Source organism: Erpetoichthys calabaricus, chromosome 8 (assembly GCF_900747795.2).
Source record: "Erpetoichthys calabaricus chromosome 8, fErpCal1.3, whole genome shotgun sequence".
NCBI classification, from domain to species: Eukaryota; Metazoa; Chordata; class Cladistia; order Polypteriformes; family Polypteridae; genus Erpetoichthys; species Erpetoichthys calabaricus.
Window position 1 is genome coordinate 96,914,179 of NC_041401.2, and position 17,725 is coordinate 96,931,903.

A 17,725-nucleotide genomic window follows, 5' to 3' on the forward strand; every position below is an offset into this window, starting at 1 on the left:
GACCTACTGAAGGCCTGTGACATTGCTTTCCATATGGGAGACCCAGAGGCCTACAAAACAGCTAGGTCCAATTTGAGGAAAGGCATTAAGAAGGCAAAGTGCTGCTACAAAGCAGAAACAGAGGAGCATTTTAACAGCTCAAACTCCCGACGCGTGTGGCAGGGCATTCGGCCCATCACAGACTACAAGGGAACACCTATTCAAATTAAATTTGGAAACGCATTTCTTCCTGATGACCTCAATCACTTCTTTGCATGGTTTGACAAAGACAGCAACCAGCCTATCAACAAACTAACCCAGCAAGAGGCCCCATTATGCAGTGTTCACCAGCACAGAACAGGCTACTGTCCCCACTTGCCTCAACTCCGCTAAAATCGTCCCTGTTCTAAAACAGATAACGGTGAGTTCCAGAGCGATTATTGCCTGGTGGACATGACACAATAAGAGCAATATCCCCTCCTACCTAGACCAATACCAGTTCGCTTACAGGGCAAACAGGTCAACTGAGGACGCTTTCTCACTTGCCCTTATGAGAATGGCGTTCATTGACTACAGCTCCGCCTTTAACATCATCCCCGCCAACAAGCTGGCTATTAAACTAAACAGCTTGGGTCTCAACTCACACCTGTGCAACTGGATTTGGATTTTCTCATTAAAAGACTATAAATTATGTGCATGGGTAAGCACTTCTCTTCATCCATAATACTGAACACTGGGTGTGAACATGGCTGTGTGCTGAGCCCTCTACTTTACTCCCTTTTCACAAATGACTGCAAATCTACCCATGATACTAACATCAGAATAAAGTTTGCAGACAACACCACTGTGATAGGCCTGATCTCCAATAATAACAAAGCATCCTATACAGAAGCAGTCGAGAATCTGAGAGTGGAGCCAGAACAACACCCTTGCACTCAATTCCAAGAAAACAAAGGAACTGATTCTGGACTTCAGGTGACTGAACTACAGCGGTCGCCATCCCATCAGCATTAATGGCAAGAGGATGGAGACAGTCCAGAGTTTCAGATTCCTTGGGAGTCCACATCAGACAGGACATGTCATGGACAACAAACATAACAGCAATGGCCAAGAAACTCCTTTAGAGGTTTCAGTTATTTAGAGAAGCCTGAAAGAAAGCACAACTCCCACAACAGCTCCTGGTTAACTTCAACTGGTGCACCACAGAGTCTGTTATCACATACTGTATTACAGCGTGGTACTCTGACTGCATTTCTGAGAACAGGAAGCCCCCCCCAGCATATCATCAAAACAGCTCAGAGATTTACTGGCACTCTCTACCATCACTGGAAGATATCTTCACTACCCACTGCAACAGAAAAGCAAAGGACATTTGTAAAGATCCAACCCACTCCGGACATAGCATTTTCACTCTTCTGCCCTTATGCAGGAGCTTCAGAGCCCTGTATGCCCACACTACTAGTCTGAAGAACAGCTTTTACCCAAAGCAATCAGCCTATTAAATGCACAGCGATCAATTCCCCTTGCTATAACAGAAACCACCACTGATTGAATTGGACTTTTGTATCAACCACACATAGTCACACACTTATACATGAGCCAAGTGGAAACTCATGACAATTACATTGAAGGAAATTCTCATTGCGACTTCATTTATTATTTATCTATTAATGCTTACTGTACATATTTATCTTTACTTTTACTACATAATTACCTTTACATTTACTTTGTTAATTGTAACTGTGCTTCTCATAGTTGAATGTTTATTTTTAAATTTGTGCTTCTTGTAGTTTAATGTCTACTCTTACAGTATATACCTTTATCTAAGGCATCTATAGGCTGATGATATTTCATTGCTTTGTACAGTGACAATAAAGGTATCTTAATGTCTTATAATCTCTTACAAGCCATGAAAATGATCCCCTAGCACACATGTGATAATGTGTTTGTGTGTGTGTGTGTAGATGTATGTACTTTTTTTCCAAAAAGCAAATATTCTGAGTAAAAGAGCAAAAAAATATTAAACACTTCTCCCTACATTGTATCCAATGTATTTAGAAAGCATATCATGATTACTGTTACTGAACCAGAGCAGGCAACATTAACAGGTGCAATATTCAGTATTGGCAAAGATAGTTGATCCAGAAATGAGGAGCTGCATTAACAACGGCAAACATTATAGGAGACACAATGTGTTCTATCATTTTGACATGACTAAGGCAATAGATTTTAAAGTACAAGTTTGCAAATTCAGACCCCACCTCAGGCTTTCTGTGTGTCATTGAGCAAGTTATTAAGCCAACCTGTGGTTGAAGTGTAATTTTCTTTAGAAAAACATACAGTGCATCTGGAAAGTATTCACAGCGCATCACTTTTTCCACATTTTGTTATGTTACAGCCTTATTCCAATATAGATTAATTTTTTTCCTCAGAATTCTACACACAACACCCCATAATGACGTGAAAAAAGTTTACTTGAGATTTTTGCAAATTTATTAAAAATAAAAAAAATTGAGAAAGCACATGTACATAAGTATTCACAGCCTTTGCCAAGAAGCTCAAAATTGAGCTCAGGCGCATCCTGTTTCCTCTGATCATCCTTGAGATGTCTCTGCAGCTTAATTGGAGTCCACCTGTGGTAAATTCAGTTGATTGGACATGATTTGGAAAGGCACACACCTGTCTATATAAGGTCCCACAGTTGATAGTTCATGTCAGACCACAAACCAAGCATGAAGTCAAAGGAATTGTCTGTAGACCTGCGAGACAGGATTGTCTCGAGGCACAAATCTGGGGAAGGTTACAGAAAAATCTCTGCTGCTTTGAAGGTCCCAATGAGCACAGTGGCCTCCATCATCCGTAAGTGGAAGAAATTTGAAACCACCAGGACTCTTCCTAGAGCTGGCCGGCCATCTAAACCGAGCGATCGGGGGGAGAAGGGCCTTAGTCAGGGAGGTGACCAAGAACCCGATGATCATTCTGTCAGAGCTCCAGAGGTTCTCTGTGGAGAGAGGAGAACATTCCAGAAGGACAACCATCTCTGCAGCAATCCACCAATCAGGCCTGTATGGTAGAGTGGCCAGACGGAAGCCACTCCTTAGTAAAAGGCACATGGCAGCCCGCCTGGAGTTTGCCAAAAGGCACCTGAAGGACTCTCAGACCATGAGAAAGAAAATTCTCTGGTCTGATGAGACAAAGATTGAACTCTTTGGTGTGAATGCCAGGCGTCATGTTTGGAGGAAACCAGGCACCGCTCATCACCAGGCCAATATCATCCCTACAGTGAAGCATGGTGGTGGCAGCATCATGCTGTGGAGATGTTTTTCAGCGGCAGGGACTGGGGAGACTAGTCAGGATAAAGGGAAAGATGACTGTAGCAATGTGCAGAGACATCCTGGATGAAAACCTGCTCCAGAGCGGTCTTCACCTCAGACTGGGGCGACGGTTCATCTTTCAGCAGGACAACGACCCTAAGCACACAGCCAAGATATCAAAGGAGGTGGCTTCAGGACAACTCTGTGAATGTCCTTGAGTGGCCCCAGCCAGAGCCCAGACTTGAATACGATTGAACATCTCTGGAGAGATCTTAAAATGGCCGTGCACCGACGCTTCCCATCCAACCTGATGGAGCTTGAGAGGTGCTGCAAAGAGGAATGGACGAAACTGGCCAAGGATAGGTGTGCCAAGCTTGTGGCATCATATTCAAAAAGACCTGAGGCTGTAATTGCTGCCAAAGGTGCATCGACAAAGTATTGAGCAAAGGCTGTGAATACTTATGTACATGTGATTTCTTAGTTTTTTTATTTTTAATAAATTTGCAAAAATCTCAAGTAAACTTTTTTCACGTTGTCATTATGGGGTGTTGTGTGTAGAATTCTGAGGAAAAAAATGAATTTAATCCATTTTGGAATAAGGCTGTAACATAACAAAATGTGGAAAAAGTGCTGCGCTGTGAATACTTTCCGGATGCACTGTATCAGCCATATATAAAATAGATAGAATTTTATTCGTCTCCAGGGGCAAATTTGGCTTTTCACGGAAGCTCATTTGGTTGGTTGGTTGGTTGTTTGGGAGCTTGCACTGATACAGTGTATTGCCACACCCACCACACAACGAACCACCTCAGGATCCAAATTAGGACCTGAGTACAGACATGTAACAGAAGCTCATTAAATAAATAAACAGATAAACACAAGCACACACACACACATTATACTGTATGTATATATAATGGTCCACACACTTTATATATATATATATATATATATATATATATATATATATATTATATTCATGGCATTCGTAGTCTGAATCACAATCTGATTGTATGGGTGTTTACCTACCAGGTAACGCTTGTGGTTGGTCAGCAAGTTGGCTAACATCCGCCACGGTGCCCTCCTTCAGTTGTGAGAAGCAGATCATAGAATGGTTGAAAATTGTTTTACTGTCAAATAATGCAAAGAGTATGCGACACGTGTTTCGCCCTAATTCTGGGCTCATCAGGCGTACACACTCACTGCACTCCCTCTCGGGAATCAAACCTCGGACGTCAGCGCTAGAGGCGAAGCCCCTAACGTTGCGCCACGGCGTGTGGTTCGTTCATTTGACAGCATGTAGATCGGGGTAATTACATTCATGGCATTCGTAGTCTGAATCACAATCTGATTGTATGGGTGGTTACCCACCAGGTAACGCTTGTGGTTGGTCAGCAAGTCGGCTAACATCCGCCACGGTGCCCTCTTTCAGTTGTGAGAAGCAGATCATAGAATGGTTGAAAATTGTTTTACTGTCAAACAATGCAAAGAGTATGCGACACGTGTTTCGCCCTAATTCTGGGCTCATCAGGCGTACACACTCACTGCACTCCCCGATCTAAAATGAAATGGTTTAAAAGAGTGAGAGTGAAGGACTGACATACTGTACTATTTATTCTCTGGTTCTCATAACCATTTAGAAAATGGACGTAATGCCAGAAGAACTTTAAATGCAAATTGCCAAGGGTTGGAATAGTACTCTCCTTAACCACACTTTCTTTTTAATTAAGTTTATTACACACTACCCAACACAAGAAAAAAAAAAAATACTGCGTTAACACTGCTTTAAAGGTCCTCGCTCACTTTTCACAAACCCAAGAAAAGGAGGCTGCATTCTCAGCATTTGACTACAGCAAGCTGAGTTAACAATTAAGAGGTATCTCATCATACATTTAAAGAAATTGGATATCTCAAAATATATTGCAGGTATCGTAACGTAAACTACACGTTAAGATATTTGAAATTCATTATGACATAACATGTAAATACTAATTCTGCTTGTCATAGCTGACGGGAAAAAACTGTAAAGATAACTGGGAACACGCAGGACTGCAAGAGCAAGGGACAAGGGTGAGCGGCTGAAGCTAAATGACTGTACGATTACAATTTCCACAGGCGAAAGAGAATGGAACAGACTCCGCGAAGGACTACAGGATCGGCACACAACTGCTCTCTCTTTTCCTTTAAGATGAGCTTTAAAGGCAAAGTCTGACCTGCGCGTTGACTTCCGGAAGCAAAACCTGCAACATGGCTGTTGTTTAAAAGAAAGAACCTGATTCAGAGAGGTAGAGATATACCGAACTATGGTAAATCTGCAAGGCCTTACCAGCTGTGACTGATATTCCGAACAAATCTACTCATCAGAGGTAAGAAAGACAAGCACACGCGAGGAAAAGAAAGCGGCGATAAGAATTCGTCGGGGCGCAGAACTCTGTCGTCATCGACGTGCGCACGTCCACGCGTTCAGAATTCTTTGTTGATCATCTGCAGCTCTCGCAAATTTTCTATAACTCTCTCCTGTGTGTTTTCGGGTGTTTCATTTCGAGTTTGCATTCATTTCGACTTATGCAACTGGCATTCAGACCTATTTTATTTGTTGCTATGAATAACAGAAAAACATTCGAATGTGTACAGATTGCAGGAACGACCGTCATTAACGACCGATCGCACGAAATCCGGAATAAAGAAATGTGTGTCCTTTTTTTAAAGTTAACAAAGCACGTAGTGGCGTAACTACTTGGCCTAGTGCTTTAATATTTTGTTATGTTTATATAGCATTTCACATTGTGTGAACCAAAACACTCAATTCATTATATCATTTGCGGTCTAGATAAAATACAGTGTACGTGCACCATAAATCCTTTTAACAAAAATGGCCCAGTCAGTGCAGTTGACCTCATAGGTGTAAACATTTGTAACATGGTTAAAACCACCGTGAAGCCAAGATTTGAAGAAATATAAATGTTTTAATTTCTTTACGATTGCTGAAAAATGTATTTTAAGGTAACACTGGGATCATCATTTTCATAATGTGATCTCATGGGTTCAAAGTCCTGAATTCAGATTCACACATTTTCGTAGCTTGTCTGAAGTTTGCATTTTCTCCTAGTGTTGGTGTTTGTTTTATCCCGGTAAAGAATTGCAAGTTAAACTGATTAACACAAGGTTTCAGAACCTGCGTAATTCAGTTTTAGATAGATAGATAGATACTTTATTAATCCCAATGGGAAATTCACATTATCCAGCAGCAGTATACTGATACAATAAATAATATTAAATTAAAGATTGATAATAACAATAATGCAGGTGAAAAACAGACAATAACTTTGTATAATGTTAAATGTTAACGTTTACCAACCCCCCCCCCCCCCCCCCCCCGGGTGGAATTGAAGAGTCGCATAGTTTGGGGGAGGAACGATCTCCTCAATCTGTCAGTGGAGCAGGACAGTGACAGCATTCATGGTAGCATTGGATAGAGAGCCAGTTCATCTCGGAGCCCAAGTACTTTGGGTCAGATAGAGGAGTGTACATTCAATTATTTGATATCTATGGTGATATGTTGAGAAAAAACAGCAGAAATGCAGGTAGAGTGTGCAAAATCTATAGTTGACATTTTTGAAATTGCACAGCTGTCCACTGTACCGTCTAGTTAAATTGATTAGTAGTCTTAAATTAGCCCTGTGTGAGTGTGCCCTCTGGCTGACTGGTATCTGCCCAGGGATAGGTTATGCCTTGTGCCTAGTGCTACCAGTATAGACTCTAATCCCCACTACTCTGATGTGAATTCAGCATGTTGGATAGTTCATGGCATACTATTTTCCACAATAAGGTTTACATTTTCTCAAGTTTCAATCCTTCTAGATCTCTTGAGTTGACCTAAATTTAGGCCACTTTTTTTTAAAGAAAAAATCTCAGGACTAACAGTTGATAGCCCAAACACAAGTATGGAAGTTCCCCTAGCTCTGAGTTGACTATGAATTTCAAGGAAACTAAAGCAAATACACTTTGAAGAAACAACGAATGGTAGAGGTGTTATTTTCACATTTTACAGTCTGTCAAAAATGCTAGATTGCAAGGATATAGGCAAGAAGTAAAATATTTTATGAAAGGCAGTGACATTTTGGCATGATAATTTTGATTGGGCCATACTAGAATTTTTCTTTGTGTGCAGACTTCTCTAAACATCTTTTATACAATGGAATGCTGATTCTAGGTCTAACATGATTGGCATCAGATAATTGAGACATCATCACCATCTGACAAAATACAGCAATATAGATTTGGACATTAAGTAAGCCAAGAGTCTTGCAGTTATCTCCTACATAGACAAATATATTGGTGATGAACTGCCCAAATTGAAACAAACTCCTCAAGTTTAGCATCAAATGACTTTCAGGTGAAAAAGGTCAAATCATAATAAGACTGTGATGGAACACTGTGGACTACACACACTGTGCTGATCCGACACAAAGACAATTTCACATACTGCAAAAAGCAGTATTTTTCTAGCTAATAAATTACATTGAGCATAAGTCAAAAAAAAAATTTGGGGGGAAAAAATAATTTTAATAAGTTACATTACTGAGTGAAGCGTACTACTTATTTTGCACAACATCTAATTTGGTTCAGACCAACTGACCCTTATTATAGAAATGCCACTGGTGATAGGACACAACAGTCTGCTGCTCAATCATGGAGAATGTTGCTTTCATGTTAAGGGCCTTAGTATATTATTCTGAGAAGCAGTGTATACTTATAACACCTAAATACGATGGTGTTTTAGAATTATTGATTCAGTGCAGCTCCTGTTCTAACTGCAAGATCTTTCATCCTGACATGTAAACTTGCCCTGTGAGAAGTGGGTAATGTAGTTTTCTGTGTAAGCTGGCAGCCAGAAGCAGAATGGGAAATTGCCAAGCAGCAGAATGAATTCTGTAATGATCAATATGACTGTGAAAATAAATAAATATAATACTCAATGGGTAAGTCATTAGTATTTTAAACCAGTGTAGTATAGAGTAGAATTCCTCTTTCCCAAAAGAACATCCGGAGTTCTTTAAAGAATAGATTTAATAAGGTCATCACTGTGCAGCTTCTGCAGGTTTCTCACCTATCCATTTTGGCTACAAATGTGATGCTCCAATGCATCCCAGACCTGCGGTTTTGGATTAAGATCTTAGGACTTTGTATGCCATTGGAGTAAACTGAAGATACCATCATAGTTATGGCCCTAAAGAAATGTACTTGGTTAGCAACGATGATCAGGAATGCTGTAGTATTCAAATAAGTTGTAATTGGTATTCAGAACCCTAGTGTGTGCCAAAAAGCATTCCCATACCATTACACTTCCATCACTAGCTTGTATCTTGAAACAAGGCAAGATGGGTCCACAGATTCATGTGGTTTATGCCAGATCCTGACTCTACCACCTGCAGAAGAAGTCAAGACTCGTTACTTGTGTTCTGTTTTGTGTATTGTATTTACCCCATTTTTTGACACCTAACCTACGGGGAAGGGCGTCTCTCTCTCTCTTGCCTTTCCCAAGGTTTCTTCAATTTTTATTTCCTACAAACGGCATTGCTTGTGTGATTTTTAGGCTATACAATAATCAGTTGTAATTGTACCAAATGACATTTTTGAATCTTGACATCGTCTTCTGCTGCTATTACCCATCGAAAATGAGGCACGTGCAGAAATGGTGCTGCACACTAATGTTGGAATGGTAGTAAAACTTTGACATTGGTATCAATACCAGCTTTCAGTTCTCAGCAGTGATACCAAAACACGTAACCAGTAACTCCTTGGGCCTGTGTAGAATGGGTAGCACTCAATAACAACAAATGTATACTTCAGCACTTTCATTTTTAATTGAGTGTAGTACAATCATTGGTTGTTATTTTTGTTAGTCAGGGTAGTGGGTGTCCTATTCATCATTGCATATTGTGTTTTGTATACCTAAGAATTTATTTGCTTCTATAAAATATAGTGCATAAATGAAATACACACCATGGTAATTTTCCAGACCATTTGATAATGAAATCATTAAGTAGGGATGGTCTAGCCCAGGGGTAGGCAACGTCGGTCCTGGTGAGCCGCAGTATGTGCAGGTTTTTGTTCCAACCCAGTTCCTTAACGAGAACTCAATTATTGCTGATGAAGCACATATTGCTTAAGTGACATTTTGATGCTTCATTTTAGTGGTCTTGCTTGTTAAGGTTCTCCAACCTTAATTGCTTATTTCAATCTTAAACTGCTGCATTCAGTGTTTTAATTGCTCCTTATTAGCTATAAGATGTAAAAGACAAAGCAGCCAGCAGTTCTCCAGCTAGCTTTTTTCCAATTACATCTGTGTGTGTTCATCATGCATTGTTTGATTTAATAAAACACTTAATAGAAAAATGTGACAGACTGAAAATGATCTGTTTTAGGCTTCATATCATTTGGATGATATCTTTGGAAAGGAAAAAAATCTACGATATAAGAGCCTTACATTACACAGACTAACAAGCCATAAAATTAAATAAGGTCTGAGATTGGCAATGATTGGTTTCTAATTAAGCAATTGGGTTGGAATGAAAACCTGTAGCCACTGCGGCTCACCAGGACCAACGTTGCCTACCCCTGGTCTAGCCCAAACTAATTTTTGATTCCTCAGGGCCAGATAACAAGTGTAAATAGGATATCAGCTTGCATGGCTGAAAGGATTCCACATCTCTAGTCTGTTATCATAATCTCTTTCCTGGCTTGTACCTGCAATAATTTTAGTTGGACTTCTCTGACATTGAAGTGACTTTCTTGTGATATTAAAATTGGTGGCATACACCATTTTAAGTGTGTAAGCCAGCACCAAAAAATACATAAATTAAGCATAAATAATTTTTGGTTCTGTTTTTTTTCTCATTCAGCACATTTGTAGTCTGTAGACTTGTATTCTGCACTCTGATGTACTGTATGTAAGCTTTTTTTTTTTTTTTTTTTTTTTTTTTTTTTTACACACAGAGATGTGATATACTTTTCAGCTTCAGGCCCACTGTGATTACATCTAATGTTTTGTTGTCAATTGAAGCTTCTTGTTCGTTTAAAATATAATTTTGTGCTTCTCTTGTCAAATTTGAGTTCTGTCCAAGTTCTTTCTACCTGTAAAGATTTATCAGTCCTATTGTGTCACTGGAGAATTAAATACATTTCTATCTTCATTTTTATTATATAAATTAAAGTCACCTCCAGGGTTCCTCTTTTAAAATACAGAATTTTCTAAGACTGTTGCATATATTACAACCTCAACCAACATTACAATTTTTTTGTAATTGCAACTGAAAAATAAAATCTGAACTAGCATAAGCCATTCTAATTCGGTGTGTTCATAAGAAATACAATGATTTACTTCATAAGGTAGAAGTATATAGTAAACAAGAATAATTGTGTCCGATATTTGAAATATTAAAATCTGTTCTTCAAATAAAATTTTTAAAGTCTACATATTCTCAGTTGTACCAAAAATTTGTAATTTTTTACCCTCTGATAGAAGTCCATAGAGGGTTGGATCCCTAGTAAAGGATCAACAATCAAAACTAACAACATAATCTGTAATCACTGACTTTGAAATAGTTTAAAATGATACCTCACATGATTATGTTCTGAAATTTGTCATTTTAACCATCTGGGGGTGGCTCTTACAGCGCTAGTACCACTGGTAAAGAATCAAATATCAAAAATATTATCATATTCTTGATCAGGAACCCATAAAATGACACTGCACATGCCTATATTACCAATCCCCATTTTTTCAAAGTTTTGTGAAAAGGAGTAACTTTGACCCCGCTTATCCCATTAGTGGGGGAACTCCTAGGGTCAGTTGATGTGGCATGCAAAACTTGAAGTCCTTCTGATCATTTTTGCTAAATAAATTTATTGGTTTACTTGTTATCATTTGGGTGTAGTTTCCTGCACTAACTACGGTAAAAACGGCCTAAAAATGAAGATTTTTTGGGTCTAGAGGGCCAAAAAGGGGGGGAGAAACCCCAAAAAGTCATTTACTTAGACCACTTCGTTGTATACTTTCAATGCCCCAAACCACATGTATTTTTATATAAAGTATTTGTCAAACAAACCACCTCTGGATTATGCTCTTGTGAGTGAAAATGGAACAAGCTCAAATGCAAAAGACCATTGGAGCTGAGGACCCATCCAGCCTCCACCCCATTTATCAGTCATGAACCCAGCCCAGCATCAGCTTATTCGTTTGCTAACATTGCACTTGATGTAATATCAGCATTGCAAAATTCATTGAGAGAAGAGTACAACTAAAAATACATTACTACCTTGTTGAGATGGTATAGTAGAAGGTCATTTTAACTGTACACTTTCACAGACCGCTGCTAAATAATCCCAAAGTGTTACAGCGATTATATATAAAGGTAACAACAACAATTCAAATGTTCATTTGTGTTTTAGTGTGTTCCATGTTTGGTTACAGGACAGTTTTTCAGAGGTGGTTTACTTAATATTTTTGTAAAATACATGCATATTTGGGGTGTTGTGACCATATGACTAGATGATCTCGCATGTAGATTATGTGACGAGAGTTATATGAGATGTTTTCCATGGGCATTTTTGATATTGGTTGCTTCTTTCCAGCATTGGTTAACATAGATACCTATTCTACCAAAAACCTTACCTGAATTCTAAATATAAACATTACATTAAATTTTTGTCTTGATCATCATTACAAGCTACCGAGAGTAAGCATATAATTGTTGGATAGAGTATTCCTTTAAAGAATATGCGCAAAATCCTAGAAGATCAATGTTGTGGGGCTGTAAATACATCTAAAATAAAAATAGTAAATCCTTAAGTCTGTATCTTTAGGTTAGGTTTTCCTCTTTGTGTCACAATAAAAATGAGTTTTGTCAAATCTGATATTCTGTTAGAAATATAACAGTAGATCACTTACTCTGCCTTTAATGGCTTTCCATAACGCCTATACCAATTTTTTGTCCAGTAGCACCATGTGCAGGCAACATAAGTACACTTGGCACCTCATTCACTGTAATTATTTTTTTTTTTTTTTTAAAGGAATTTAATTTCTAGTTTAATTTATTTTTGTTTTTGCACAAAACTCATAATTCTTTATTGAATAAATGACATTGTTACATCACCTCTTTTTGTTTTCTGCTAATCATGCTGTCCTGGTGAGATGAAATCATAATTTAGGAACTGCAGGCACTGTACTAAAAGGCAAGCTGCAATCTGCCTCAATTGCATGTTTTTCCTCAGACAACTGTGATGAACTATAAGTTAACTATTCTAATCTTCTAACTCTTTGGGACTCTTCTATACAGATCACAGCTGTTTTACATCTATTTAATCATTCTTTCTTGTTTAAGTGTAAAATATTGGTTTAGAAACGACCGGACAATTTACAGCCTAATAGTAAAAGAAACCGGAGACAGCAAAACATAGCACAGATAAAGTACTAGGGTAAAAGCTTTTATCAGAGTTATCTATCACCAGAAGAGCTAGCCAATCATCTATCTGTAACACAGTGTGGAACTCCATGTGTTTTTTTGACATAAAAAACAGCCTTTCCAAGATGACAAAGAGTGACATCTGAGACAGAGATACACCAGAGTATGAGAAATTGAATGTCAGAGAATGCAATTCATACATCAGCCCGATTGCTGAATCTAAAGGCTGCTCAGGACAACATACTCTTTTGACACTGCTGCTAATCTTCAGTAACTTTTCTGAATTTAAAGCAAGAGTGTATTTTGTTTAGGACTCTATATAATACCCACACATGTGTACTAGATAATAAAATGCCACTATCTGTGTCTCAGTTTAGATTTGGTCTGATTGGTCAGTTTGGCTTTGCTGGCTCAGTGATAGGGATGATACATAATTGGTTAGGGGTGCCAAGTTAAATTCCTGTTACTATTTTTTTATATTTTCACAAAAAGTAGTTTAAAATAGAGCACTTCAATAACAACAAAGCAAAAAAAGTACTGAATAATGTTGGGTGGCTAAATACTAATAAGGAACAACCTGAATTCCTTTTGAAGATGGGAAGTATTAGTGAGAATACAAATGATGCTTTCACAGCACTTAATGGGGGCCAGTCTTGGAGGCAAGCAAAACACCTCAAAATTACAGTCTTAAGATTCAGGCATTATGGGAACATGCTCGTGACAGGAAACACAGGGCAAGAGATCAAATAATATAACACAGCTAGGGTGTGGGGGTGGGTGTGTGTGTGTGTGTGTGTGTGTGTGTGTGTGTGTGTGTGTGTGTGTAATATGAAATCTTCTGGAAATTAATTAAACTCTGAAAACAACAAAAATCAGTTTTGCTCAATTTTTTTATTATTGATATGCTCACATCAGTACATGATATGACCTCCTTGACTCGAAGATGCAATTTGGCACGTAAATCCGCATATTTTGAACAATCTTGGTGGATTTTGAGTGTCTTTTTCGGATCCATTGGGAAATAATGGAATGTCTTACTAAATGGCATATAACAGAGACACACTTATCCTTTTATTAGGGTGGATATATATAGACTTTTATCCCCATTGATATTCTACTGCTGTTATTCTATTTTAATAAATACTACTTTGCTTTTATATTTCTGTATTTTCTCTTTATATTTAGAGTGACTGAATAAAGTTAATACAGGGCACTCAGTGTGGTGAGATCGCCTCTTTCTATCAAACACGATTAGAAGGCTGAGGGAAACGTCTCAAAAGAGAACACTGCAGTAGAAGCAAGACATCATTTGTTGGTAAGTGGTATTAACCAATGTTTATTAGCCTCCATGTGTCTAGATTGTTTTCGGTGGCCAAAGTAGATCAATCTTTAGGTGTTAGTTATATCTGGGAACACTTGTGTGTTGTTCATGCCGAAGCTAGTGAGTCCATATGTGGACTACTGAAGAGTGACAGAGAGTACAGGCATCGCTTATAATCAGTGCTTAAATGGTAAGTTCTGTGTGTATTTAGCTTAGGGTGTTAGAGTAGATTAATCTAGTAATGAACTTGGTGAGTTCCACTTATCCCAAAATAATATACTTTTTTTTAAATATTCTTTATTCTGTGCTTAGAATTAAATGCTCAGTCTTTTAGCAAGTTTAACTTTTTATTTGGCTTATTTGTTGTAATCATTATTGTGTGGATTGTGAGGGTGTGCCTGTGGTGGTCTAGTGGTTGGACAAGTATACTGTACTACTATATTCTCTGAGTGTTTTTAGTTAGCACATGTTTGCAGTGATGAATTATAACCATCTGATAAAATATAAACTTTACTGTCTATGGCTGTCAAGTAAGTGTTATCATACAGTACAGCCCAGGTATTGTTCAGTACTGCCAATATATTATCGAAGCACACTGGCAATATGCAAGCGTCTCAGCTTAACAATCTGTGTCATAATGTGTTGCTTTTGTTACCCATGCTGCATTCTTCCCTTTTTCAGGTCACCATGCCTGCTTTGAAGGCCTTCTAAAGTATACAAATGTATAATGAAAAGTTAATGAAAGATATACAAACTGAGTAATCTTTTTTTATAATTAGTGTTTTGTTATGTGAAAAGACTCCTTTGACTTTCTCTTTTCTCTCCTTGTGATTATAGCTCAGCTCTGCTGTGCCTTGATTCATTGTACTTTATGGTCATTTTCAGAGCAGGACTAATTTTTCTTGCAACAAGAACATTCTGCTATAGAGAAGCACTAAACCCGAGGAAGAGTCTTTCTATATTTTATGTGCTCAATGTACATTGTGTCAGTAAACGTTCAGTATTTCTGTTTACATATCCGTTTCAGCCTTTTGGACTCTTGCCTACAAAAGGAGTTGCCCAAAATAAGATAAAACATACTTTGGACTCATCTGTATCATTCTACTTCAGGAATTCCTGTCTTAGACTTTACTCCACTAAATACAGCAACATGGCAGAACAACGTTACTGTGTAGAGTATGCCAAGCGTGGCACAGCTGGCTGCAAGAAGTGTAAAGACAAGATCATGAAGGGCCTGGTGCGGATTGGCAAGATTGTCCCAAACCCCTTTTCTGAGTCTGCAGGTGAAATGAAAGAATGGTACCATGTCAAATGCATGTTTGAGAAGCTGGAGAAAGCTCGAGCCACCACTAAAAAGATTGATGACCTTACAGAACTTGAGGGCTGGGAAGAGTTAGAGGATGAGGAAAAGAATTTGATTAATAAGCACATAGAAGGTGAGGCACTTTAAAAAAAAATATGTATATATTTTAACAAGGCCTTCTAGGCTGGTAGAGGAGGGAACTGATGACGGTGGGATATATGGACTAAATTAATAATATAGAGTTTGTTAGTTTCTTTCTGTATGTGTATATATGTGTATTTTAGAAGATTATTTTTTGTCGTTTACTTGCAGAGCTAGCATCAAAAGTTGCAGCTTCCCCAAAAAAGAAGGTTCAGGCCAAACTGACTCCCACTGGTCGGCTGACATCCCCACCACAGCAACTGTCTAGTCCTTCTCCACGCAAATTCTCTGGATTTTCAGGTATGATGATTTAAAATTATTTCCCCTGGCCAACAGAAAATCAGTCAGTAGTCTGCTGAGGATGGAAACACCATAGGCCAGTTTGCACAAGATAAAACCAATTGTTCTTCCAAATGTTTCCATAACTATTCTTTCTTTAGATGTTGCCCATGTTCATTTTTTAATTTAGAAGTATTGAATACCATTTCAGACAGAACTATATCAGTGGCATCAATAATAAAGTAAGGCAGTTTTATTTAATCCACTACAAATAATAAGTATATATTTTATTTATCCAACTCTTAGTTTTCTTAGAAATAAAATCTGTTAAGGTTCCATCTATAATAGCAGATTTTTTTTTTGTGTTTCTGCACATTTTTGCTATAACTTGGTTACCTGTGAAGCATTTGATTTTTTTTAAATATATATTTTCTTTGTATTTAGGGTCATAACTGAACTTCTTATTGTGTTCTTGGTACTATTCTGATTACCTATTTGAATGTTGAACTTGTTTTCCAGCAACAAAAGCTGAGTCCTCCAGCTCTGGCACAGTTCCATCAACCAGTTCACTATCTGCTCAGCTCTGTGACCCTAGCCACAAAGACTCTTTGCTGCGAGAATTTAGGAAGCTCTGTGCCATGGTTGCTGAGAACGCAAGCTACAATACTAAGACTCAGATAATCCAAGACTACCTGAAAAAGGGGTCCAGTGGAGGTGAGTGAATAATTTAGCCAAGAACCACTCTTATATTTTCAAATACATTAATGAGACCTCTACTTTCATTTGTTTTTTTCTGACAGACTTCCTCACTTATAACAGAACATTTTAGACTTTCCAATTGACTGGTTGTGTCAGTGAAAGAAATATGAGTATTATATTATTTCTGTGCCTAACATTTCTTCCTGATCATAAAAAAAAATAAATAAATAATTGCAGGGTTCTCAAGTTCAGTCCTGCTGTACCACTGTGGCTACAGGTTTCATTCCAACCACTTTCACAAATCAGTGTGATAAGTGGTCCATGGTGTCGGGCGAATTTTGAATAGATAATCATGTGTGGGGCTTCAATCGGGTGTGGGTGTGTGCAAGTGCTCTTTGTTTCATGGTTAATTTGGGTACTTGGCCCATACACATGGGGAGGCAGGCGGATCGGTCAGGTACCTCACTTGTGCCTCAGAGGCAGTAACTTGTCACACCTGCATCCAATTAGAGAGAATAGTTAAAAAAAAGCACCTACACTGAAGGAGGGGGAGAGAGGAAGAAAACAGATTGGCCAAAGAAGGAAAAGAGAAAGATGAAGATCGAAAAATTGAAAGGAGAGAAGATAAGAGAAACAGAGATGGAGAAAGAAAAAGAGAATGGTTGTGCTGAAAGGAGTGAGAGATAGGTATTCTGGTGTGTGCCTCGGGGCTGTAGGAGCAGGAGGCTATGTACGGGGTGCCCCTACTGAGTGCTTTCCTGGGACACCAACAGACTGTTTTGGGATGTGTGTGGCTTGGCGTGGTGCCCCATGAATGTGGTAGGCATTGAGATGGGGACCTGAACCAGAAAATGGTGGTTGACTGCACCTGTCATCAGGCGTCTCATCCTTATGCATGGTCTGTATTGGATAAGGGGAGGAAATGCCAGGTTTAGAGAGAAGCATTGTGGCTTATAGTCTCTATGAATGGTCTCTAGATTTTAACCTTGTTTTTTTTTTTTAAGTGGATTATTTATTGGGACTGTTTTAAAACATTTACTTTTACTGTTGACTCTTCAAGGATTATTTATTTGTAGAAGACTGAAGCACTGCACTATGAAACACTGTTTTTGTTGAACTTTTAATAGAAGCACTAGTTCACTCTTGCACCTTCCCCTTGGCTAGATGTATGTGTCCTCATTTGACCAGTGTGACACTAGAGGGTGCTGGCGCTCCTCAAACC

General features: G+C 38.4%; 1 protein-coding gene across 2 annotated transcripts in view; it reads left to right on the plus strand.

Moving 5' to 3' along the window:
* Positions 1–5,498: 5,498 nt before the first annotated feature.
* Positions 5,499–17,725, plus strand: part of lig3 (ligase III, DNA, ATP-dependent) — a 57,469-nt gene continuing 45,242 nt past the window's right edge. Inside the window, exons 1-5 of one of the 2 annotated variants that reach the window (XM_051930774.1) lie at positions 5,499–5,659; positions 13,946–14,075; positions 14,919–15,517; positions 15,697–15,825; positions 16,324–16,518. In XM_051930774.1, the coding sequence (XP_051786734.1) occupies positions 14,953–15,517; positions 15,697–15,825; positions 16,324–16,518 (889 nt within the window). In that variant the 5' untranslated portion in view covers positions 5,499–5,659; positions 13,946–14,075; positions 14,919–14,952. The remainder of the gene's footprint in view (positions 5,660–13,945; positions 14,076–14,918; positions 15,518–15,696; positions 15,826–16,323; positions 16,519–17,725) is intronic. The other variant, XM_051930775.1, reaches the window with a different exon arrangement.